The following is a 25384-nucleotide window of genomic DNA, read 5'->3' as shown; positions in this document are numbered from 1 at the left end:
GCAGATAGTGGAAACGTAACATTCGGACTTGTAATCAGCGCAGCATTGCAACCACCACACGCGCGTCCCAAAAAATGGCCATAATGGCGACCGAAGCGCCAGACCCACGGAATTTCAAGACGTGGGAAGACGCGTTCCAATACCCAATTCCTGTGGTTCGTAAGCTCGAACAGCAGCTGCGCAACAATGCCGATGAGAATCGTGAGAAGCTGCGGTCGCTCGTGGGGTACGGGTTTCCCAATGCAATGAAGGAATCAAGGGGACAGAGCTGACAGTACGTAGGGCAAGTTACCGCAGCCTCCTCGACACGGCCGAGACGATCATCGACATGGAAGTACGGATGGATCAAGTCGAGACCAAGCTTTCAAAAGTAGGACAGAATTGCAACTCGAGAGGGCTGGAAAGGATCTCGAACAATGCGGGAAATATGGACGCACACATACGGGGTCGCGGTCAGTCTATACCATTGTATTGCGAGGGGGCATGGGGTTGACAAGAGGACAGATGCGGAGCGCTATACGCTGGCGTCCCAACTCTCGGTCTTGCGCAATGCGCCTCTGGTCATGACACGCCTTATGAAAAGAGAGGGGTCGTATTTGCTTATTGCAAAGGTTCTGGTCATCTCACGACTGCTCCACAAGGCCCTCAGTCAGTCTGCAACGAAGCCCCCCATCGTGGACCTGCTGTGGGAGAGGCTCCTGTCTGTACGAAGAAAGCTCTTGCGGAGGATCGATAAGCGGCTGTCGAGTCCGAGCGGCGAGACGGCAACATTAGTCGAGAGTATGTCCGCCTATGCGCTTGCGACAAGTTCGACGCCGACCGATGTGTTGCACCATTTTCACAAGATGAGATTGGACAGGATGAACAGCGAATTGAGGGCAGGTGGTGATGAGCTTGCGAAGCATGGTATCGATGCGCTCAAGCTGTGCATCCAGACGTGCCTTGATACCCAAACAATCTTCCCGCGACGCTTAGCAGAGGCACTAGGAAAGCTGAAGACGCACCCCTTGATCCAGAATCGCGACGTCCGCGGCCTATATGAGCTGAATCTAGACGTGCACGACCGTTGGCTTGGCGATGAGGCACGGAACTACACACCCTGGCCGCGCCACGATGAATTACAGCGGCCAGAAGCCGAACGGATTTTGCACCGCTGGTCCAGGGATGCCATTGCCGCTTTTCTCAAGGGTGTCAAGGAGACGCTGGAGAGCGAAGAGCGATTGCAGGAGGTTGCGAACCTGCGGCAGGAACTCATTGAAACATGGATCCTGTCGGGGTCTCGCATGGCAGGCGTCAAGTCGGCCAACATCCTTGACGACCTGCGCGACACGATGAACGACAAGCTCGAAAGCATTGTGCGGTCACGGACAGACCGACTGCGGACTGTTGTTGGAGAACTTACGGCTCAGCTAGACACTGTCACTGCATCCCAAGCGACCTCGGCACTAACTCTCTGGGGCACACTCGACAAGGCTTCCGATCTCAATAACGGCGCTCAGTCTTTCAAGGCAACCATACTCAACACATACCAAGGCCGAGACGATCCTGTCATCGGCGTTACATCTGCATTTGACAACTGGATGGCGTCGGTCCTGGAAGTCAAAGGGATAGTAAAGAGCATGAAGGAAGCACGCTGGGACGACACCTTTGCCGACGATGTTGGCGATGAATCCGACGACGAAGTTGGCGACTCAAAGCAAACGCTGCTTAGCGACGACGACCCAAAGTTGCTGGAGGAATCCACGCAAGAAGCCCTGAGCGAAGCCATGCAGAATCTCGGAAAAAGTCTCTCTATGATTACAAAGTCTTCAAATGAATCAGATGGCAATGACTCGAACATCCAAAAGGCTACCTTCATCCTCCGCGTCATAAGGGAAATCGGCGATCGCATACCGCAGCTGAAGCTCCAGGACAGAGCTACACCGCCTGCATCTCCCTTTACCAACGACATACTCGAGCCGCTACACCTGACTCTAACATCATTTGTCGCGGAGCCCACGCTGGAAGCATACAAAACGGCGCTGTCAAAATCGCTTAAGCTCAAATCCAATAGCTACATCCTGTGGGAAGGCCATCCGCCACTACCCAGCCAGCCATCGCCCAGCGCATTCCGGTTCCTGCGCGAGCTGAATAAAAAAATGACGGCTGTGGGAAGCGATCTCTGGGCTCCGGCTAGCGTAGCCGTCTTGAAGACCAGAGTCGCCAAGGAAGTAGTCCGGCTTATTGAACAGCATGCCGATGCCATTGTAGCGCCGGAACAAAGCACACCGACTAAGACCACCGAGAAGCCCGAAAAGGAGGATAAACCTGATGGCGAAGAGGGAGATAAAGACGAAAGCAGCAAGGAAGACACCGAGCCTCTTTCTTCTGAAAACGCCGCTTCTTCGTCTTCATCTTCGGAGGTAAAGGCACAGAGACTCAAGCACCTCCTCTTTGACATCTTCTACCTTCAGCGCTTCATCGACCCTGCTGCAGGCGACGACACGGCTGTGGCTGTGAGCAAGAAGATGGATTTGCACGATGTCGACGATGCGGCTGTGACGCGGTTGAAGCGGAGTGCGGCTGATTATGCGAAGAAGACGTATCTCCTTTTTGCGCTGCTGGCTTGAAAACACCTTTAAGACTATATATTCAGTCCAATGCCAATTGAAGAAACTTGTGCTGAATTCTATATTGTCTGTCTGTCTGTGTGTGTGTGTTTTAAAATCCAGCATATATGGATGACTGATGGAGATTCAACCTGTACGTATGCGTTTAGCGGATTTAGCAATTATCGGCTTAACTCGACTTGATTTGACTTGGAAGGCTACGTAGCGCACGCATGCGGACGGGTGAAGTGCAAGGCTCATAGTAAGTGATGCAATGCGAAGTCCTATATAGACCAAGCGGGATCTTAGGATTAGCAGCAGTCATGTTCGTAGAACGCTTGTGTAGTCGTCTGCAAAAGAAATTAGCATAGCAATGGTCATGATGGAGGCTTTAAACGGTTGATCTGGTACAGATATAGGAGGATGGTGTGGATGTCTCTCACAGGATTGCTTATGAAATTTCCAGTAGACTTCCCGGTAAATCTGCCAGTATGCCATCATGCTGCGACATAACGTCGGCAGTCAGTAGTCCGGCTGCTCCTTAACGGGCCACTCCAACCAAAATAAATGGGCGAGTATTTTCACCCATCGAAGAAAGGAGCAACGTGACAGCAATACGAAGGAATCAGACTTCTGATCGAGTAATCACTTTGGATGTCTCGGATATTCACGGGACGTGACTCAGTATGTCACATCGTATTCTCCACTGCCAGACCCAAAAGTCCTTTGATATCCAATTGCTGTAGAAGCTCATTCGCTCATGCCCCCGTCACATGGCACAGACCGTAGCCAATATTACAAAATGCAAAACCCATCCCTGAAGCCTGTTTCTCATTTCGTGCTCACAATGCAGGAAGATATTTTCTGTGCGTCTTTCGAGTAGAGGACAATCGTCCCAGCATCCTCATTTTGGTCATTGGTAGCAACAGCTGCTGCTAGCAATGCTCTGCCGTTGAGTATGGCCGTATTGGGAGAGAGAATCTCCCCGCTGTGCCAAAACGAAATAGCGCCATCCTTGAGCTGTGGTTTGACAACAAGCATGGCGCCGTTTGAATCGATTGCCCAGAGTTGGACTGTGTTGTCATTGCCAAGCGTTGCCGCCAAGTCCGACTCCGTGGCTGCAGTTCCTGGACCGGCTGCTAGTCCTACATCCCAATCGTCACTGTCCTGGATTCGAGCGGCAGTCATGATGCTGCCACTTCTGTCCGCCCAAAACACTCGACTCCCGCTCTGGGGAGTCGAGATGGCGGCCAAACCCTTGACTGGCTGAGTGCCGGCATCGGTCTCGTCGCCGCCATCCCAGACAGTGCCGAGTGTCCCCTTGATGCCGGTCTTGCCTGGCTTAAAGTAGCACACCGCGCCTGCTCGACTGAACCAGATTATCTCACTTGCTCTTGTAACCGTAGACAAGGGGCTGGTGGGATTGGGGGCACTGTCTCCCTTAGCAATAACGATAACGTCGGACCATTCCCCGCCGTCTTCGTCTTCTGGCGGCTCGCTCCCGGCAATCAGCCAGGGAGGTGCCGAGTACATGGAACCGACCAATCTTCCCTTTCCATCCACCCATACCAGGTAGATTTTGTTCGCTCGAACGACGGCGGTGATCGGAATCACGGCATGTGTTTGTCCTTCAAGCTTGGAGCTCACAATCGCTGTGCCATCTACACTGAAAGGGAAGTCGGAAGTGCGAGTGAATTTGAGTGCCACAGTTCCGGAAGCCACAGATACGCATCGGCGTGATTGGATTGAGCCCATGGAATCGATCCAGAAGATTTCTTCGTGCGACGGATGCAGCGAGACATGGGCAACCCCCGATGACGCGGGATGTGCGGATGGGATCCCTTCTCTCGAGGAGCTTCCAGGTGCTTCTATCGAAACAATCTGAGAGGTCTTTCCAAGTTCGCCAGCCGGCCCGCTCACTCGCACGTAGACGCCAGTGACGGTTCCAGCGGTGTTGGCCCACAAGACCGAACTAACAGACGAGAATGAGAGCGACGAATCCGGACTGACCGGATCGGCAAAGATTGGATTTGTGGTTTCAGAGACGAAAATGGGAGCCGATGGAGGCGCCGGAACAGTGTAATGGATTGTGGCTGGTTTGCCTCGGACTGATTTCCGGTTGAATCGGACTGAGATGACGAACTCCGATCCTGGACTGGTTGGCCATGTGGAATCAGTCAGCAAGTTCGTTGACGTGGTCGGCGTGGCCACGTCTATCGGCACCTCTAGCCATGAGGTTGGAGAAGTTGAGGCTGCTGGACGAGCGCTGAGACTAATGGACGAAACAGAAGCAACTTTGGTCCATGATACTGCAAGAGAGGGAGGCACACCCGCTCCACTGCCCCAAACGGCAAGCGTTGGCATCGGAAGTGACGACTGGGACATTGTCAGCTTCCAAGGGGCGCTGGTCTTTGTCTTTTGGAACCGTGAGTCCTGGATCACCAGCTCGATGTTGGCCACCACTGGGATCTTGACAGCTGTTGTCTCGACTATACCAGCACGCACATCGGTATCAACAATCCTCGTCACACTACCACTGCTATCACCACTGCACTCCAGTTCCTTCACTTTGCCGGTATCACGCCGGACTCGGAGGAACACATGACTGTCCTTTGGACGCTCAATCGCCGACGTAAAGGACACAGTAAGCTTGCCGGACTCGAGATCCAAGAATGTCTTTTCCTTGTCCTCGTTGATTGTCAGCAGCGGCACGTAATCGACCTCGAGTTTGTTGCTGGACTTGCTGAACAGCTTCAATCGGGGCCGTTCCTTCGTCGACACAGCACGGGTTTGACACACGGCAGCATTGATGATGTCACCGTGTGCTACATGAACGGATGGAAGTGTGAAGAACGCACTTCTGGAATGCTCAATGCCACGGCCCGAATCAGGATCGGCTTCCACTGCTTCGGCCTTGACCCACATTCCAGACGGAAGAATACCATACACAGTGACGTCGTCTTGTGGGCCAGCATCGCCCTCTGATGAAGGAATAGTCCAGGTGGTCCACAGTCTGCTATTCTTCATGTCCGCACGCACATCCGATACTCGCCCGCCAATTGGAAGGGCAGGAGAGTACACATACTCCGAATCTTGGTACTCATCCGACAGGGAAACGTTCTTCGCTCGCGCCATCGCAGTGTCTGCACTAAACCCATTAGCAGGATCGGCCAGATGCCCAGAACAAGAGAATGCTTCATGCACCACATCCTTTGTGTTGTGCCGAACGTCCCAATATACCATCTCCTCCATATTGGGGCTCGGGCCGCCGCAGACCTGCACCCTCAGCCATTCACTATGGCCCGTGACTTCAACTCTGGCAGTATCATTCGCCGTTTCCACTTCCAGCTCTACAAGTGTCGGGGGACGGAGATATGGTGTGAGGGTGAGCTTGGCAACCGTACTCCAACTGCTTGCCATATACACAGTCTCGTGCATAACCCCCTTCTCGTCCGCCTTGGCTACCTGAAGCGAGGCCTTGACTCGAGCGAAGAACGTCCGTTCGTATGGCCAAGTGGCTGCGTCTTCCAGAACAGCAATCGAGGTTCCTGTAACTGCCTTGGTAACGGGATTCACGGGATTCGTAAAACTCTTGTCGTGGCTCATTTCTACAGTCCACGTGACGTTGCCCTCGGTTGTTAGCTGGCCATTCGGGTCCATCAAGACCATCGGCAACGCCTTGGAGAAGTCAAGCTTCAATTGCCGTTTTTGCGGTTCATCCACCTCGGCAGTGAAAGTGGCAGGCTGCAAGTCCACTACCATCATTTCCTCGAACTTGGCCTTGTGCTCGTTCAGCGCCTTTTCGGCCGCCCTAAGCTTCTCTTCTGCCTCAGCAAACCGCTTCTCAATCTCCTCCTTCTCCTCCGGAGTGGTTGTGCTGTTCTCGGCCACCAAGTTCTTCAAGCGGCGACACGCCTCCAGAATTATCAAGGCCGCTGCCACAGCTGCTAGACCGATCAGAAGCCCCTCTCCAATCGCCAGTGCCGCTCCAACAATCGTCACCACTCCCTCAGCCGCCAACACAACAGCAACCACGCCCCCAACCACACCCACCAGTTTCTCTGCGATTTTCAGAAGATCCCACGATTCATCGATACTCTTGTTGACTTGTTTGTTTCCTTGCTTCGTCAGATCCCTATTCTTCGTTCCCCGGCAAAGGAAGCTCGCGATCAGCTCGGGGGCGAGTTGGTCTAGCGCCAGAACACCAGCTAATATCGCCAGATTGCTTGGATCCTTGACTAGCTCTTCCGCAACCAACCCGATATTATCAAGCACAATCGCCTTGATTGCCGCTAGCAGTCCATTCTTTCCAACCTTGGGCCTGATCCGTAGAGGCCAGTCTTTGAAGTGGACGCTAAAAAGGAAGACGCTGCCGATTTCCGTCATGATGTCGTATTGCCAGGTGAACTTTAGTTCGAGGTCGCCATCTTTGTTCAGGATGCTCCTGTGTTTGCCGCCAAGTATATCACGGTTGGTATTTGGATCGGCATCAGATCCAGATTCCGTCTCAACTTTAGTGTCAAGTGCAGCAACAGTGCCAGTACCAGCCACTGCCTCTGCTCCAGCAACAGCCCCAACGTCTGCTTCTCGAATCTCTGGAACCTTTACTCCCTCTTTCAGTTCTCCCTCCTCTGGTAGCCGGATCCCAAACTTGAACTTGCCCACAATCGTCTTCTCAAACGCCAATTTGACCAGCGGCTCGCATACACATCCTTTCTGCTTCAATATCTTCGATCCTTCTTCCAGAAGCTCCTCCACCTTGGCAATGTCCGAGAACGCATTCGCCACCTTCAAGCCGTCTAAGCGGAAACGACTGTTCTTGTATTCAAACGCAATCTCGTGGGCCTCTCCTCCAAGGCCCAGAAAGTCTGCTGGAACCTCGATGGTTCCATGGAATCGTGTTGGCTCCGTCTTGTATTCAAGACTCGCGCTGAGCGGAGCACATCCAAACAGGCTCACACCCGCTTTAACTTCAAAGGAAACCCCCCTACTATCAGACTTTGTCCGCACCACAATAGCGGGCCCATCATACTGCTCAGGGGTTTTCGTTGACTTGTAGCCGCTCAGTTCGACGATGTCCAGATCAATGACTCCCTTATACACTGCCGAGAAGGATATTCCTGCCGTCTTGGCATCACCGATGTTCACACCCAGTTCGAACGGTTTGTCAAAGAGATACACAGTGGCACTCAGATGATAGCCAGGCCATAGATGCGTTTGCTTGTACGGGATAGTGTCGTGTGTCGGCATAGCACTTGATGTCGTTGAGGAAACATAGTAAATCATCGCCGACTCGAATCTAAAATCCGGATACTCCTCCGGCCACCCGACAGACGAAGATTCCAGATCCTCAGGACCCGTCACCAGAAGTTTCTTGTGGAAATCTCTTACACTGAGCCCGCCAGTGGCTCCCGTGTCGTATTGCAGCAAAACGCCTCTCGGTATCATGTCGTGAAAGAGGATCATTCCAGTCAAATGGGGCTCTCGCTCGCTGGAACCTGCTGGTGAGAAGATATCCCTTCCCAATTGCACCTTTCCTGTTACGGTCAGATAGTTTCCTGCTGCTTTATCCTTGCGGAACGCTCCCGCCACCTCCAAATCAACAAGCTTTACGTTGAACATCTCCTCAAACGGCTTCTCCAGTACTGGTCCCCCGGCTCTCGCCTTGAACCACGTCTCCGAGTGGTTCACATGCAAGTCAATCTCAAAGTCGAGTGTGTCCCTCTGCAGACCCCCAAACTTGAGCAATGCTGCGACTTCCAATCTTCGGGTATTGTTCGATATTGCTTCGTCGCCTGGATAGTAGGTTCCAGTGCCATTCACTACCGTCATGAACCCACCCAGAAGCTTGAGATTCTCGATCCGGACGCTGTAACGGGACTCGCTCTGAGCAGACATATTCGACACACAGGCAAACAGAAGCATCTTTGTTTCGGTCGGCGAGGGCAAATCTGACAGCGTATTCATGTCTGACACTGCACAGGCCAGACTCGATTCCAGGATGCTCTCGCTCGAGGTTGCATCCCCCGGACTGGGAACGGTGATTTCGGCGAAAAACCACGCCCCTGGAACGATCTTTTCCTCGGGTTTGAGCTTCGACAAGATTGTCACGTCTTGGTGGTCCTGTGGTGTTTCTTTGGGTTCTGCTGGCGCTTCCGGTCCATCGGGTGTCCCCATATCGAGCATCTTCTGCTGTTTGCCGTTGTCCTTGCTCGTTTTGAGATTATCAATGAGTCCCTGGACGGAGGTCTCGTAGGTCACCACTTGCATCGCAACACGTCTTATCTTCCACACGTTGGACACGGTGGTCTTCTGCGAGGTCCACAGATTGTGCACGTTCTCGGCATTTAGCGAAAAGTACACTCCATACTTGTCTGGTGTCTCGACCAGCTTGCGGCTTGAGAGGACAGCATATCCAATATCCTTGATCTTTCCGAGAAGAACAAAGCGTGGGGCCTTGAAATCGATGAAGAGGACCGCCGACCCCTCCACAGCGAAAGGGTTTGGACTTGTACTCTTCACCAAAGTAGACCAATTGGAAGTCTGGTTCGTCTTCGATAGTGGATCAGCAAAGCTTCCAATTTCCCCTCCCTCGGCGCTGCTTCCGCTGATGTCCCGCATAATACTTGCTCTGAGAGTTGCTCCGCGTCCTGGAGATATACCCAATGTTGCTCGAGCGCTAGTAAAGTCGTTGATCGTCATTTCCCCATGCAAATAAATCTCATACTCAAATTTTCGCTTGGTGTCGTCTGGCAACAGTGCAGACTTGGTGATTCGAATGTATGCCCCTAGTTTCTTCACATCGAATTTCAAATCACCGCCAAAATCGCCGCTCCACACGTTTTCGCCGAATGCAACTGCCTCGAGAAATTCCCCAGGCTTGAAGACAAAATACACCGATCCTACCAGCTTGTCTTTTGGTAGCTTGATATCCGATGGAAACTCGAACTTGCTCTTTCTGTTTGTCGGTGCGGGCGCCAGGAACTTGTCCGCAATGTGTGCAATGTCCAGCTTGTTCTGGTCCGCAGGAAGCTCTTCGCCCTTGGACAGCTTCCCCGCAAATGCAGTGCCGTATTTTTTGGTGTGGCGGAAAGCAACTGTTAACCGATAATCGGATATGGTCATTGTGCCATACACTGCTGCTTCGATGCTGTATGTTCTACTGCTAGCATCTGACTTGTCACCAGCAGGCACATGTGTGTTTTCACCAGTATCGGGGTCTGGCTTTCCACGCGGAGAGGCTTCTGTTGAGACCGAGTACATGATTTTCAACCACAGCCGCTCTAGCTCAAGCGGCGGCGACGTCTCGAAGATTGTAAACTTCTTGTGGTTCTGGACCACCACCTCGAGTTGCTCAAGCTTGAAGCCTCGGCTAGAGGAGCCTGCCTCACCTCCTGACGGTGCAAAACTCACAATTCCCACTGCATAATCGAGCCCGAATGTAAGGAATCCCGGACAATCCTCGGGTTTTTCGTACTTGACGTCTTGCATTTCGAATAAATCCATGAGATTCTGCAAGGTGAGAGCGCTCGTATCCACGGCTGAGACTCTGATAGCGATCTGGCCCTTCGTGATTTTGGGTGTTTTAGCCAACTTGGTCGTGTTGGACGGCTTCTCTGACGGACCCTGTTCTAGCTTGCTCTCAGCTACGGCCGAAGCATACATGAATTCTATCTTGGCTCTCAGATCATTCAGCTTGACCTCGCCGATAATCACCAATGTATCGCGAGATGTGTCCTTGAACATGTTACCGACCAAATCTGAACCGCTCGGATCATCCTTATCCGGCTGGTCGAGCAATTGTCCGTTTTTGCCACTTTCGGCAAGCCTATTTTCAACAATCTCAGTCGGCTTGGCCCTTCGGTAATGAACATGGATTCCAGAAATAACGAGCGGAGCGTGGGCGCCATCAATGGTCTGGAAAGACATCGACTCGGACTCTAGCAGACACAAGTTGAGCTCAGTGATGACATCCTCCTCGAAGCTAAAGATGACATTTGCCTCGTGGAGGCGCAAGTCTCCCACAATGGGAAGAATCCCTGATATCAAGTCGGAAGGCAAGACGGTTGTTAGAAGTTCACCGACCAGAGCGGGGCGAAGTGGAATTAGCTCAGCAGTGAGTGATTTGGTTTCCGAGCGATACGTCAATTTCGCGTTCAGAGTCCTTGATGGGAGCGACGCCTGAGCTACCCAGTGCAAGGACGATTTCTGTGTTGATGGCGTAGTTGGGTCTGGCTTTTCAGTCACTGCGCTCACGCCATGCCTTTCCCAAGCAAAGGAGAACAACACGTTGCTAAACTCGAGCTTGCCGAGAGTAAAGCCTTCATGACGGAATGCCGCCATAGCCCCCAGAATGCACATATTCTGCTCAGTTGGCTCGACAGGGTTCTCCTCGTCTTGTTCCATCTTGTAGCCCACATCCAAATGGAAGGACATCAACTCGACATCTACCATTGTTTCCACGAACGGCACGCCAGTGAGGGGGACAGGCACATCAATCAAGCTTAGGACATCGGCCAGGTTTAGCCCCTCAGGGGCTTCACAATGGAGATATCCAGGGGAAATCCTCTGTGGAAGTCCAAATCCAACTTGCAACTCCTTCTCGCGGGCCGGAAGGCTGAAATAGCCGCATCCCTCCGCGTACACGCCTGGACCGGTCCCACCAGAGAGCTCCAGATCCAGCTTCTCGAGCACGAATTTTTCGGTGATGAGGGTGATCCTATCCACCCGAAGAGCGAGGCTCCAGTCAGTGACACTGACCTTGATTCCCGATGGCGTCTCTCCGCTTCTGCTTTCATTTGCAAAGGCCACTCCCAAAGCCACATTTGTCACTTTCAGTTTGGCTAAGTCGCTCAAAACGGGCACATCCGGTCCGAAGGAGTCATTAGCACCCCAGTTCATCACCCTTGCCAGATCCTCAATGCCGAAGCCCTGAGGACAAGTAAGTCCGACATTGAAGTAGTAATTGCTTGTAGGAGTCAGAGAAATAGAACTGAAGCGAGCCTGTATAAATTGATCTTGGAGCTGCAGCTTGTCAGGAGGCAAATCGACTTTGAACGTGATATCCGTCTCGACACGATGCGTCTCTTTGGTGGGATCCCTGACTATGACTCTGGCTTGGATGTCCCGAATTGCGTTTGATTTGAGGGTCCCCGGCAGATAATCAAGCCAGTCGTTACAGTCGACCTGCACGAAGATGCGCGACAGATCGAATTTGTTGGTGCCCCAGTTCACTTCTTTCAAAGTGAAACCGAATTTGGTGTGCTTAAGGTCGGCCAAGCAGGCTCCTGCGACTGCCCCTGCGTTTACATTCGGTTGTGGGTTTTGCGAGGTGGATTTGGTCAATGGAACCGGCAGCTTCTCAAATTCTGGAAGCGCCGATTGTGTGCTAGAATCGAAATTCGCGACCAGATCGGCTAGCGAGCTGATGTACGCAGCCTCGAACTCGAGCTCAGTCCAGATAGGCTTGATATTGTAACGCAGCGTGAGCTGAACGGCCTTGGAAGTTTCAAAGCCGATGCTTGCATGGGCCACGAGGGTGATATCTCGATCAGGTTGTGCCTGCACAAAAAGGTCTGATGTGGTGGTTTCGCCGTTTCTGCTTGAGATATGATCGATTGTGGTTATCTCCCCGACTTCGACAGAGAGAGAGTCAAGCGCGACTTTGACGCATCCAAAGTCCATTTGGGGTGAGAACTTGTATTTTTCGCCGTCAATTGTCCCGGCATTGAGTTGGCACAGCACTGTTGCTGTTTGGATCTCGTGTTCTCCAAACGGCGTTTCCCGCCATGTAACCGGCGAGTTGTCCAAGTCGGGCAGCAGATATGCAAACCCTGTTTCGAGGATGACTTGCGGGACTGCTTGGGTCAGCCGATCGAGTACCCGCTCAGCGTCTCCGCAAATCAGTACCAAGGAAGCTAACAAGGACGTCTTCAAAATATGCTCTGGCTTCAGTCCCTGGCTGACCAGATAATCTCTTAGGCTGGAGAGTGTGCTAGCGAGGGTGGTTTTCCGTCGCAAGTCCATCGAAACCTCATCCGTGTTCAGCGAGACCTCAACAGTCAAGTCAAGCCCGTTTAAGACCAACTTAATCCCGCAATTGGGCGCCGGTATTTGCAGCTGCTGGTCTCCAAGCTGGAGCTGCAGTGGCGTTGGGATGTCGGCGGAGGTGACCAACTTGCACGTTTCAAAGCCGTAGCCGCGAGCCTGGGAAGACAGCATGCGCTTTTGTGAGGGGGGAGGGACAGTAACGGTAGAGCTGGCCATGTCAATTTTGATCAGTTTGGCAAGTTCCATCAAGCCAGGAGGAAAGTGATTTGCAAGCTTAGTTTTGTATCGGAGAAGCGATGAAAACACCTTCTCCAGGGCCGCGCTCGAGTCTGGCATGTGACCTCCCTGTTGGAGAAAGTCGTTGAGGGAAGTAGAGGTCGTGTTAGCATCATCCGGAACGTCCACTGTTACTGTCATAGTCTCCAATCCCGAGCTTATCGAGTGGATTTGAAGGTCTGAGGCGGCCTCTTGTGGCGGTAGTAGCGTCCCAATCACTGTTGAGGGCGTCTCACTGAAGTCAGGAGTCTCGGGATGAGTATCAGTGGTTGTGACCAAGTCGGAATCTTCCCGAGTCTCTTCTGGCGCAGCTTCCATGACATCGTCGGGGCCCTCTTCCACCGCCGCTCCAGCTGGATATTCCAATGAAATCCCCGCTAGGTCTTCTGCGAGGTCTTCTGTGGCTTCTTCTGTGGCTTCCTCCTCCTCGTTGTCGACCCGATAGATTACCGCAGCACGGCTGGGGTCGAGCTGAATGACCGGTGCCGCGACGATGGCATGCGTCCCATGAAACTGGTGCAGAGCCTCGACCGTTCCTGGCTCGACTATCTTGATCTTTATGATGAGCTCTTCGTTCCCCAAGAACAGAAATGTTACCTGGCCCAAGCCGTTGTAGTACAGCTGACGGCCGTCGGCTCGATTCACGACTTTCCACAGTAACACGCCGTCGATATCCGTGCGGTGGTACAGGAGAGCAAAGGTGAAGGCATTGGTCAAGGCCTCGTTATTGCCAGCATCTACCGGCCGGACTGATACGTTTCCTAGGAGTGTCGGGTTGGAGGGTCTCCCGTAAACTGCCCATTCTCCATTCTCCACAGTGAGGCGGGGGTTCTGTTGGTTGTTGTCCAGTCTCACATGGATGAAATGGCCCGTTGGCTGAGATTGCTGGTTATTATCCTGCACCACTTCCATCATCATTTCTTGCAACTTCACCCCATAACGAGCCGCGTTTTGGTATTGAAGGACATTATTGTTGTCGGAAAGGCTGTTCCTCAATACCAGCTGCTGGGGTGCATTCTGTAGAGCGCCCAGCGCCCCGGTGTGGGCTCCGACCTCATAGTTTGGTTGTCCCGGCTGTGTATTGAGCGAAAAGAACATGCCATTTTCCAAATACCGGATGGTCAAATACTGTCCGGCAAAGAACTCGTTTAGGCCCAGGTTCCATCTCTTCCCGATTTTCACCAACTGGCTGTGGTATAAGTTGCTTGGATCCGTCACATAAAGCGTCGCCGCTCTGCCCGGCGCATTTGGATTCGTCGCATCGGGATACCGACATGCTAAGGCCAGCCCCCAGAGTACTTCATATGTCGGATGCTGGCTGTTTCCGCGAACAGTGCCGCTGACAGTGTATGTGTCGACTCGAAACCGGGCATAATGCTTCCGAATCTGTATGATCGTCCACAACTCACCCATCAGCCACTGTGTATTAAGCCGACAATAATTTCTGAACCACTTGACCTTCCGCCTGCCTGCACCAACCCCTGTGTACGGCAACAGCCCTTTGACCGCTGTATGAACAACATTAGGATTATTCATTAGCCAGGTTTCATAGGGCGTTCGCCCAGTCAATGCGTCGGGATTTTTCAGAGCAGCTCGCAGCCTAGTGTAAAGATCCGACACAGTAATGTTGTTGTAGACTACAAGATCGACACATGCTAAGGCCGGTGGCAGTGTCCCTCCCACCGCCTGTCGGTGGACTTTCCAATCCAAGGCGTTACGAACATGCGTCTCTCGCTGCTCGCGAAGCCTGGAGCGTAGCGTCGTGTAGTTGGTATTATTGTTGACAATCACGGTTTTGAAGTAGTTGGCAACTAGGCGCAAGCGCTCCAGGTCGCTGTCATGGTCTAACACGTGAATTTCCGTCACATCTGGATCCTCAATAATCGCCAGGTTCATCAGCAAGAACTCGTGCAAGAAAGGTTTGGTGAATGCGCAATTTCCATCGCCACCCGGATACCAGTCGTCATGCTGTCCGGTCATTCCACCGTGGTGTTCCAGCTTGTACATATGGGCACCCAGAAGGGTCGCCGGAAATTCCTGCTGAATCCGTTGTGCTCTTGCATCGCCGGTAAGGAATGTCCCTTGGGTCAGGTTGGAAAAGCGGGTCGTCGTCAAAATACTGCTGTCATTCTTGTCATGGGCCGTTGTGGTGGGGATCGGAGTGAGATTGCTGAGGAGAGGAGGAGCGTGGCCTGGCTGGCAATATACAAATTGCACAATCTGGTCATGCCCCGGAAAATGCACCTTGATTGTCCCGTCCGCCATGAGAACCTCCCCGAAGAGATTTCTGGTGAGAGGGAGGTTGTTTCCGTAAAACCTAGCAGCCCCCAGCGCCTTTTCTATATGTGTGAAGGAGCCACTCTTATAATACGGCGAGAGAAACGGCCCTGTAAACTCGAAATTGAATAAGTCATCTTGTCCCGCATGCCTTTTCCTAATCAGCTCGAGCAGGCCACCGTAGTGATCGTTGTCATTGTGGGTGTTGATCATCAGTTTGATTTTCGGTTTGCTCGAGTTGAGCCCCCAGACGTGCTGGGCCACGGCCATGAGGTATCGGTAGTACGGCGCAGTGGGGTCTGCGCCTCGGGTCTTTGGTCCGTTGTGGATCGGACCGCCGTCTACAATCACCAGAAACCGGTCGGTGTTGTCCGGCATGAACACTTCGAGGATGATCGCATCGCCGCGGCTTGCGTACACCATGTGGAAGATGATCCGGGAAGCCATGTTGGCAGAAATGGGCTGCAGCGCAATTGAGCAATCGAAATCGAATGGTCACAACCGGGATAGCTGGAATCGGATATTGAAAAAGCAGCCAGGCAATGCCCATCAAGTCGCAGTCGGTATCTCGAGCACCCTCACCATGAACTTAGCAGACATGCAACTTTTAAATAAAATGGCAAGACTTCAAGCATGGCACAAGCACCCAAACTGGATGGTATCAACCTGAAATCTCGTATCAGCTAGACAGCAATTGGCAGCCGGTCCCGTCCAAATCGCCATTCCGGCTTCTAGACCGGTCCTTGGTCGCCGTCTTCAGCCCCAGCCTGGCGATTCGAGTTTATTTTAGCAATATCCCCCGCGTGGCCCCTGCCAGCACGGGCCTTATTCAGTGTGTGGCGTCCATGTTCACACGTGTCATGGCATCCGAAGGTCGGACCGCGTTACACAGACTGCAAGCCACCACTGATAGAATTGGCCAGCTGATGTATTTACGTCTGATGCCTGTCTCTCCTAGCCAGATTGACGAAACTTGAAGCCCCCACACAGAGTTTTAGTGTGGTAAACTAGGTCTCCACACCGGCATCTAATTTTCTCCATCATCCCCATCAATCATTATCTTGATTAGACCATCTATAGCTTGTTTTGTGGCCTTGTAAAAGCTCTATGACTTGTATGTACAAACCTTTCGTACAACTATAATACTGTGTCATTTTATGTTTTTGCGCAAAGGAGGATGGGTATCACTTCTGATAATACATCGACAAACTGAAGCAGGCTCCTATTACCTACCAGGTACACAGATAGATAGAACAAACTCTAATACTTTGAAAGTGATGAGCTAGCCTACTTCTAAAACACCTAGGTTTCTACATAAAGCTTAGAACTAAGATACTAGCTCTATTGTTATAGCTATGAAGATACTTTTTTCTTCATATTCATTATGGAGCTACAAAACAAGGCCGTTAATTGTCAGATATAGATAAGAATTGACGGAGAAATTAGCGAGAGAAAAAATAACAATCCCAACGTGGAGGCCGAATTAACACTTACATACAACAAAGACGGGGGCCTAATCCCCTGACATATCCCTAATAACCGCACCTGTTGATATATATACTAGTGTCTACCACCTCTAATATCTATCTACTACGCCTAACAGCCTGCACTACTAACAATCACGCCCGACATCCTGCACTACACCTAACAGCCACGCCCGTTAATCTCCACGCCAGAGCGACTAGTAAATCCAGAAAGGCCAATCCAGCCCGAATGACCCAAACATTGCAATAGCATGGCAGCAGAGCAGTTATAACCCCCACCTCCCACTCACACAACCATATTTCAGTTCCTACGTATATCCAGCTTGCCGCGGCAAAAACGACGCAGGCTGTGCCAGACCCGCAGCAGTCGCTCCGGAAAACAAGTTGCCCTGACTCTGGGTATATCCCGCCTGCGGCTGCGGTGGTGGTGGTTGGAACGGGCCTGGAAACTGTGGCGCCGTATACGCAGCAGGAGCCGGATTCATGTGGCCAGCATGAGGATACTGGTTCCCTGGATTCTGCTGTGCGTGCACACCGTTACTGTGAATGTGAGTTTGAGTCTGAGTGTGAGGACCTAATCCATACGAGTGCATAGCCTCGGACTGGACTGGCGCCGCATTCCCATTTCCACTCCCATTTCCATTTACATTCCCACTCCCCCCACCACCACCACCACCACCATTCACAGCAAACCCCCACGTCCCGCCCTTCAACTTATCCCTCACAAACCGTACTTTCGCCTGCACCTCGGCAGGCAACTTCGCCTCCAACGCCCAAGTACACGCGGTGACGACAGCACGCCACATGTTGCTCTCGGGCTCGGCCAGCACGGGATTCCCTTTTTCCTGGCGGACGCGCTCCAGCACCGCCATCATGAGGCCCTGGATGTGGCTTGTGATTTTGTCCGTGTCGACGCCGGGCTGCGGGATGAGCAGGTGCAGGGTCGCGGGGCTTGCAGGGCGGAGCTGCGAGGTGCGGAAAGAGAAGGTGATAGGGGCGGCCGTGTATGTGGTATGTGGGGAGGCGGACGCAGGACCGAGAGCGAGACGGGCAAAGGCCGGGATGGTGTTGTTTGTTTTGCTGGGGCTGGGGCTGGGCTTGTGGGAGAGCAGGGCAAAAGGGTGGTCGGCGAGTTGGACGGCGTGATGGATCGCGTTGTCTTTGGCGGCGGCTCTGCACGCTTGCTTGTCGTACGTCTCGTTGGTGATGCAGAGGCGCGCCCAGGGCTTTGCTATGCGGGCGTCGAGATGGCGCTGCACCATTTTGACGGCCGCGCCGCCGTACTGGTGGTCGCTGGCGGCGCGCAGCCGGAAGGCAAACGCGAGCAGCTCGTCCTGCGCCTTGTGGAGGTGCGGGCGGGACAGCGCGGGCGGTAGCAGCGTGTTGATGTAGTAGGCGTGGTAATACATATAAGTGCCCAAATAGGCAAAGCTGATGAGCTGCGACGCCGAGTCGACAAAGACAACGGGGACGTCGAGTTTCTTCGCATATTGCTCGAGGCGCTCCAGATGCGCCAGCTTGTTTGCGCGGCCTGCCGCAGACGGCGCGATTCCAGCTGTGAAATCCAGAGACCCCGTGACGGTGATTGCAGAGAGTGCGGCTCGCAACGCCGGTGTCGTCGTGTTGATCCAGTGCAGGAGGAATGGTATCACTGCGTTGTGATGCCACACCACTTTCTTGCTGTCGCCGTGGAACCCGCCCATCTTGAGCACGCGCTCGAGAGCTGTATTGATCCTTTTCGCAGTCTTGTCAAGCGCCTCTTTCTGCCCACTCAGTACACTGTTGTCCCAGCCCCTGACCACCACAATCTTGCTGTACACCGCAACCGTGCCATCGAGATGTCTTTTCGCCTCCGCGCCAGTCAGATACTCGACCAGCATGCAAATCCGACTGAAATTATTCCTGCTGCCACTTTCCTCGGCAATAATCAGCATGCTGCCGTCGCTCGCGTTCGCGCCTTTGTTCTGCCGCACGCCCAGATCGCACAGCTTCGCAATGACTGACGTGAGTTGCAGCAGGCTGTCTATATCCGAATCAGACTCCCATACGTGAAGTACCTCTGGGTTGCAGATCTTGTCCAGCGTGGCTTTGGAAGCGGAATCAAAGGCGGGTTTGTATTGCGATGGCATGGATTCCACGGACTTTTTGAATGCGGAGAGCGACTTGGACCAAGGGCCGTGGAATGTCATTTTTCTTGCAGTACCGGCGATTATGCTTGCAAGAGTTTGCACGTCACTGGTGAAGGTCGGAGAGCTCGCAGGTCGTTCGGGGGTTGGGAGGGTGCAGGTTGTGTCTGGTACAAGTGGCGATCGATGCAGCGGTTGATACAGTCTAATAAAGACACCCTGCGGCTTTTCCCATGACGAAAGGAGTAAGATACCGAGTGTGGTTTGCTGGATCAAATCACTGTTGCGGCCGGTTGTTAGCCTGTGATGCGGTAGACTTCTGTTTGAAGTGAGTGCACGTGAATCAGAGGCGAGCCAGGCGATTCTCATTGCAGGAGCACCTAATAGTCGTTATTGAATACAGCATGTGAATGGAACCAGTAAGTCAATCAAGAAGATGTAATAACCAAAAAATGAATGTAGAGCATACTGCCGTCAACGGCCCTCTATCAAACAACCCAACCGCAGTGAATGCCTTCATGTGCCCTACTCTCCCAAACGCCCTATGTGAATGAAAATCCCGCTCTACCAAACCTACTTGCCAGTCCCACCGCTATTCCCCTGGATTGCATCTTTTTCAAGCTTTATTTTTCGGCTGAGTAATACCCGAAGCTCTGGACTGATGACCCTCGTATCTTGTTCATCTTCGCCAACCCGCTTGCCCTTATCGGTACCCGAGCTAGTCGCTTGATCTTGCGGCGCACGGCCCGGGCCAGCAACCACTGCCGCAGCTAGCTTCCGTTGCCTAGCTTGCGGCGCCGAGGGAAAGTTGCCCTTCTTATCGATTGTCTCTACCGTGCGCTGGAACCTCTTGAAGAGGGACTCGGCGCGGACGAGTGTCGACTCCAGGTCCATGGTACCGGAAAGCTCATTGACTGCAACCGAGTTACTATCTGCTTGATGCAAGACGGGCCCTTGCTAATAATGACGTACCATATTTAAGCACCTCGTCAAAGTGCTGGAGATGCGCCATGATAATCTCCCGATGCTTCTCCAGTATGGCTAGCGCAATGAAGATGTGAAAGTTGCTGCTCAGGTAGTCTGTCCACAGAGACTCCCATAGCCGCAGTACATCAGGCCAGTCAAACTCGCGTTTATACCAAACAAGCAGCATGCGGAAGAAGAAGAAGAAGTTTGTCGAGTCGGCAGACTGGAGATGTAGGTAGAGCTTGGGGTCCATGAGCTGTACCAGGTGGTCAAGCGTCATAAGTTGCTTGCGCATGCCAGACTGGTCGCGCAGAAAGTTTCGCTCCTACCAACATCAGCTACTACATTGCAATGTTCATGTGCAGACTTACCATGCGAGCCATGAACCCGACGAAGCCCCAAAAGGCAATTGCATCGTCCTGCATGACTGCGTAGATGGGTGCGAGCAAATCGCTCATACCCTGCACATAACCAAGATCCTTGTTGTACTCGTTGTACGTAAGCAGCATGTCCTTCATCTGCTCCAAGTGGACATTGGTGCCAACGTCGGCGAAGGGCGAGTCAGGATCAGGATGGGGGATATCCTCGCCGCTGAAGATGGGAATATTACGATCTGTGCGATGTACATCTTTTTCTACACATGGAATGGGACAAGTCAGTTGATGTTCAAGTAAGCGCGGGCGAGCAGGAGACCAACCTATCCTGTTCTTTTGCTCCCTCCACCATTCTTCTTGCTCTTGCGTGTGCTGGCCTTCAACCATGCGCTCCCACCATGCGCCCTTGAGCCGAATGTACTCGTCGCGAAGGCTGTTGACGTGGGCGCGCCGCTCCTCCTCGGAACTCTCCCATTCATATACGCCCAGAAGGAATAGCCACGCTTCTTTGCGCACGCCGTCGTCAGGATCCAGACCGCCGTGAAAGATGCGTTCCTTGACTTCATCCGGTGTCAACTGCAGTCGTCCCTTGGGGTCGAAGAAGCCCTTCCATTCGGTCAGGGTGACTGGTTTTCTCCGATCAGCCATAGTCATCTTGTCCATGTCCAGAATCTCAAAGTCGCCGACATCGCTTTCCTCCATGGCCAAGACATCCTTTGCCGTCCATATGCGCTGGTTCCGCTCTCTTTCGCTCTGCTCCGCGATGCCCATGGCCCATCTTGCCAGATACAGCCGCGCGCTATCAAACTCCTCTTGCAGCGTTTGCACCTCCGGGTTCTGGATCAAGCGCCTAACTTGAGGCGGAATCTTGGGGTTGTCTGCAACAGCCTGCGCGGTTCTCCGGGTAAACGTGGTGACTTGGCTGAGTTTCTCGAGGAAATTCCATCTCGCCTCCTTGAGCGCCTTGGTGACTGGATCCATGCCCCCGTCTCTCTTGCCACTCTGCGAAGAAGAAGCCTCTGCCTGTCCCTCGGTGCTCTTTGCCGGCGCCACGCCCTTGCCAAACGACTTTTTGTCTTCCTCGGTAGGGTCGATGAGATATATGCTCGGGTCGGCGCCGGATCGCTCGACTGTGACGTATCGCTTCAGCCACCGGAGCACCTCGTCGCCGCCCCAGAACATGCCGCCTCCGTCGCCAAACGGATCGAAGCTCTCCTTTGCAAGCTTCTTCCTCTGCATAATGGTCGACTGGCACTCGCTGTCATGGAAGAAGAGCGCGGGAAAGCTGTCGCCAGCCCGCGTGTTGACGACGATGCTTCCAAACCACCATCCGATGCTCGGTGGCCGTATGAGGATGGAATATATCTCGCTGACGGGCAGCGCAAACGCATATCCGGGGGCTACCGAGTGTGTGGACGGTGTGGGAGGCGGCGGAACAAGGTACGACTGTTTGGGCGGCGACGACGAGTCGGAGAGATCGACCTTGACGTATGTATCGTATGCATCGCCGAGGCTCGACTCTGGAATCCAGCAAAGGAGCAGCGACGAGGCGCTGATGCTTCGGGCGGACGACGACGAAGCAGGACGCGCATCGGCGGCAGCCCGGTTGGAGCGTTGCTGTATGAGGGCTATGAATCCGGGGATGTTGTCTTTGGACGAGGGCGTGGGATGGACGTAGACCTGCGCCGGTTAGATGGTGTGTACAGTGTCTGTGCATGGGGCAACCCACTTTGCTCTTTGTATACAGCAGCTTGACTCCCTTGCCAGTGCTGGTATGACGTATGGTGTTGTACTCGCCCTCCTCGTCATCGCTCAAGTCGTAGAAGCTCGCCGACGGAGAGGGTGGCGCCAGTGTCGGGGAAGCCATGCGGGGCTAGGCAGCCGTTGGGGTCAGCTGTGCAAGGCTGCGGAGTAGATGATATGGGTGTGTAGGTCGAGTGTTTGCGGATATGTGCAGGATAGCATAGGTATAAGGTAGCACAGGTGCGCGTCCTTGGACGGCGCTGGTTAGGCGCAGCTGGTGGTCGCGGGCTGGGACCGACGACTACTAGAGCCCGCCGCATGACGAGTGTGGCTGTGCGCGGGGGAACGCGTCGCCCCTCCACCCGAGCCAAGCAAGTACATACTATATGCTTGGGCATGCGACGACGTGTGCGCGAGAGACAGTGTTCCACAAACGACTCAATTGCGAATTCTTCGGCACGGCTCTGGGCTAAATGTATCGATATTAAGGACCGGCCTATGCTGTAAACCCGCACTATGCTGCCAAACGTCTACCCGACGCCATGCTTTGCCCACGCAGCGAATACACACGCCCCGACTCCGATGCGCCATGCTCAATCCATCTACCGTACGAACGCGGACACGAAGACGAAGAATCCGCCTCAGCGCATGCGCGGCCCGCTCGGCAGCCCCATTCGTCCGCCCTGCTGACCGCGTGGCGGTGCGCCCCCGCCATATCCTCCGCCCTGTGGCGCATACGGGTCACCACCGCCACCACCACCACCACCACCACCACCGCTGCTGCCATAGCTGTTGCTGCGCTCGTCGGCATAGGGCGGGCGGTCGTGCGGGCTGCGTGGTGTTGTGGGCGAGCCCGTGTCGCGCTGGGCTGGGCTCTGCGACCTCCCCCACAGCCTGGCCTTGAGGCGCTCCTGGGCCGATGTGCCTCCTCCTGCGCTGGGCGGCGGTGAGGCGTCGGCCTGCTGCCGCCCTCCCAGCGAGCTCTGGTAGCTGCCCGCCCGTTGGCTGGGCAGTGGCCGTCCTTGTATTTGCGGCTCTGGTGTAAGCGAGTTGCCCATCGGCCGCCCTTGGACGGCGCGCGCGCCTCCGCCCCGTCCGCCTGCTCCTCTGCGCAGCGACAGCGGCTCCTGTGCCTGCTGCTGTGGCGCCGGCGTATCCCACAGGTCGCTCAGCCCGCCGCCGCCGCCTCTGCCCATGGGCGCCGCCTGTCCCTGCTGGCGGAGCGACGACGACGATGCAAACTGCGTGGGCGTGGGCGGCGGCGGGCCCTTGGGGTCGGGCGGGAGCCATTGTGGAAAAAGTCGGCCTTTTTCCGTGTAGTAAGCGCGAAGCACTCGGGATAGGTGCGAGTCGTCGTCGGTGTCGCCGTCTGCCTCGTCGGAGAGAATCTGCCGCCGCAGATTGTTGTAGCGCGACGTCGTGTTGGTGAGCAGGTTGTTGAGGTACGACGACATGGTGGCGGGTGTGCGAGAGTGGTGGTCGGTCGGGGGGGGGGGGGGTTGCGCGCTCAAGACGGCCCTGGGACGCCTTTATGCAGACCAGATGGTGTGGGTGATTAAGTGGTCGAGGGCCGCGGTTGGGTCCCTGTTGCCAGCCTGACTCGGCGTTTGGGTCGCAGAAGCGAGCACGCCCAGGGCAACGGGCAACACCCCCAGCACATTGCATCACGCTGCGTCAAACACCGGCTGACGGCCTTTGGCCTGTTGCTGCTCCCAAGACAGAGCATCACGACATTTCGTTGTACCCGCAGTGTCGGCCGTTGTGCTGCCGCCTACCCTGCACGCCGCCTTGGTGCCTTATGCCTGGCTGCTTCACACCACCCAACAATTCGACCATGTCCCCAAATGTTGAAACAATGTGAAACGATGCACTGGGCGAATGCGATGCCGTCAACAGCTAACGCACTGCAGGTAATCGTCCAACTGTTTGCAACGCCGTGCATGAGCTTCCAAGACACCTGTCTCTGCATCACCACATGTAAGTGAGACTGCTGTTTTACGGACAATCCATGCATTCCTTCGTCCAAGTGCAAGACAAGACTTGCTGGTTTACTGCTCGCATTCAGCCCTGCGAGAAGACTGGTATTCTGCAAACTGCACTGCTCAAGATAAGCATCCCATGGTCAGCAACTTGGCAGGGAAGCTATATTAAGAGAAGCGAGCACTTGCGTCCGACATAGAGCCGATATCTGGGGAATAGAAATGGGCTTGATTCGACTTTGAGATGGTATCCAATCCGGATATGTGGTATCGTCAGTCTTTGAAGAACCAACATCGCCTTAAACCCCATGCCCAATCCAATGGCCCTGCTTTCGCAACGAATCCTGGTCACTCTCCCCCCGCTGTCTTATTCTCCTCGACCTTCGTCTCACTTCGATACACAACCTTGACTCCCGCAATCTCATTGAACGCCTCGTCAACCGTGCGTAAGTCGCCATCTCGCAGATCCATGGCTAGCTCACGACCCCCACACACCAATGCTTGCATCTTCGGCTCAAACTCTTCACTATCCCGCTCCTCGTCTTCACTGTCACTGTCCTCAGCCCATTCTTGTCCAGCACGGAAGCTGTAGAACTCGAGACGCGGTCCATACAGTAAGATGCCGTAGCCTTCTTGAACATTGCCCGCTTGACATAGCGCATGCACAAGAATGTCGCTGCGGTGCACCACGTTCTCAGACGAGAACTGTGGTAGTTGGTCGTAGTTTTCGATAATAATGCCAAGGTACGTGTACGGGACCCATTCGTAATTGGCTACTCCAGTCGTCTCATGCGTCACCTCCCTCTTTCGCTCAACCACAAAAGCGGCAATGTCGTGCGGTTCAATGCGATCCCACCGCAACCTCATGGTCCAAGCCATGCCATGGTTGTACTGGTTGGCTTGGGCGATCATGGCTGCTTTCCTCAGCTCATACTTGCTTGGACGTCTCTTCTTCTTCCTTTTTGCTTCGGCTTTGGGATTCGTCACAGGAAGATCTTTCCACACATCTGACTGGTCTTCGGCGGCCAAGATGAAGTTGACGCCGCTCTTCGCAACAGGTCCCAGAGACGCAGGTTCGATCTTGTAGCCTTGGGAGGCGGGGTAGTAGCGTTTGAGCGAGGCAAAGGCAATAGCCTTCCCATACTGCATACGTGTAGCATTTGTTGCAGTTGACTGGGGTCCGTAGTGGCTGAGATATGTCTTATACAGCGTGTCGAGTTGTGTAGAGTCGGAGGCGTCAAAGTCGACTAGGCTTCTCCAGTGTTCCTGTGGTTCCTGTGTGTCCACCCCATCCCCTTTGTACTCCTGAGGGTGTGTCAAGGCCTTGTCTGGTTCGTTCAAGTTTTGAAATGAATCACTGCCAGGTATATTAGATGGATGGCTACTGATATCTGGTGTCATTGGCGCATTGTGGTGTTGCGGAGTGTCGTTCGCAGGCATGTCGTCTGAGGTGGTCGGCCAAGACACGTTAACAGAGTTGGCCTCTATCGGAGCGCCATCATGGCCAGAGTCGAGCGGCAT

The 25384-nt window shown here is 53.9% G+C and overlaps 6 protein-coding genes across 6 annotated transcripts; 1 reads left to right on the top strand and 5 right to left on the bottom strand.

Moving 5' to 3' along the window:
- Positions 1-83: 83 nt before the first annotated feature.
- On the top strand, positions 84-2776 carry SETTUDRAFT_176536 (uncharacterized protein; the record flags this gene model as incomplete). The annotated part of the gene is made up of 3 exons (XM_008025676.1): positions 84-226; positions 283-452; positions 505-2776. The coding sequence occupies 3 exons, from the start codon at positions 84-86 to the stop codon at positions 2607-2609; spliced, it is 2418 nt and encodes an 805-aa protein (XP_008023867.1). The 3' UTR covers positions 2610-2776.
- A 643-nt stretch (positions 2777-3419) lies between these two features.
- Positions 3420-15638, bottom strand: SETTUDRAFT_38499 (uncharacterized protein; the record flags this gene model as incomplete). The annotated part of the gene is made up of 1 exon (XM_008025555.1): positions 3420-15638. One exon carries the CDS (start codon positions 15636-15638, stop codon positions 3420-3422), a length of 12219 nt encoding a protein of 4072 aa, XP_008023746.1.
- A 1720-nt stretch (positions 15639-17358) lies between these two features.
- Positions 17359-18861, bottom strand: SETTUDRAFT_83491 (uncharacterized protein; the record flags this gene model as incomplete). Its single annotated transcript, XM_008025600.1, has 1 exon — positions 17359-18861. A coding segment is annotated over one exon (1503 nt), but the record flags the coding sequence as incomplete, so codon positions are not given.
- A 394-nt stretch (positions 18862-19255) lies between these two features.
- Positions 19256-22107, bottom strand: SETTUDRAFT_168350 (uncharacterized protein). Its single transcript, XM_008025675.1, has 5 exons — positions 21871-22107; positions 20465-21821; positions 20139-20401; positions 19774-20092; positions 19256-19715 (listed from the first exon to the last, which is right to left on the bottom strand). Exons 1-5 carry the CDS (start codon positions 22006-22008, stop codon positions 19375-19377), a joined length of 2418 nt encoding a protein of 805 aa, XP_008023866.1. The 5' UTR covers positions 22009-22107; the 3' UTR covers positions 19256-19374.
- Positions 22108-22314: 207 nt separating this feature from the next.
- SETTUDRAFT_168349 (uncharacterized protein) lies at positions 22315-23353 on the bottom strand. The gene has a single exon (XM_008025674.1). It carries the CDS (start codon positions 23336-23338, stop codon positions 22526-22528), a length of 813 nt encoding a protein of 270 aa, XP_008023865.1. The 5' UTR covers positions 23339-23353; the 3' UTR covers positions 22315-22525.
- An 858-nt stretch (positions 23354-24211) lies between these two features.
- On the bottom strand, positions 24212-25264 carry SETTUDRAFT_107132 (uncharacterized protein; the record flags this gene model as incomplete). Its single annotated transcript, XM_008025673.1, has 1 exon — positions 24212-25264. One exon carries the CDS (start codon positions 25262-25264, stop codon positions 24212-24214), a length of 1053 nt encoding a protein of 350 aa, XP_008023864.1.
- Positions 25265-25384: the final 120 nt, after the last annotated feature.

This window comes from Exserohilum turcica, assembly GCF_000359705.1.
Source record: "Exserohilum turcica Et28A unplaced genomic scaffold SETTUscaffold_15, whole genome shotgun sequence".
Taxonomy (NCBI): domain Eukaryota; kingdom Fungi; phylum Ascomycota; class Dothideomycetes; order Pleosporales; family Pleosporaceae; genus Exserohilum; species Exserohilum turcicum.
The sequence above is the reverse complement of the archived record's forward strand: the minus strand, read 5'-3'. Positions and strand labels throughout refer to the sequence as shown.

What these genes read in the sequence shown, in the direction of transcription:
- SETTUDRAFT_168350 (XM_008025675.1), bottom strand. Translation starts at nt 22,008, where the DNA reads ATGGCTTCCCCGACACTGGCGCCACCCTCTCCGTCGGCGAGCTTCTAC. An exon ending in TGCTGTATACAAAGAGCAAA is followed by an intron (nt 21,822 to 21,870) that starts GTGGGTTGCCCC and finishes TAACCGGCGCAG; the next exon opens with GTCTACGTCCATCCCACGCC. An exon ending in GGAGCAAAAGAACAGGATAG is followed by an intron (nt 20,402 to 20,464) that starts GTTGGTCTCCTG and finishes TTCCATGTGTAG; the next exon opens with AAAAAGATGTACATCGCACA.
- SETTUDRAFT_168349 (XM_008025674.1), bottom strand. Translation starts at nt 23,338, where the DNA reads ATGTCGTCGTACCTCAACAACCTGCTCACCAACACGACGTCGCGCTAC.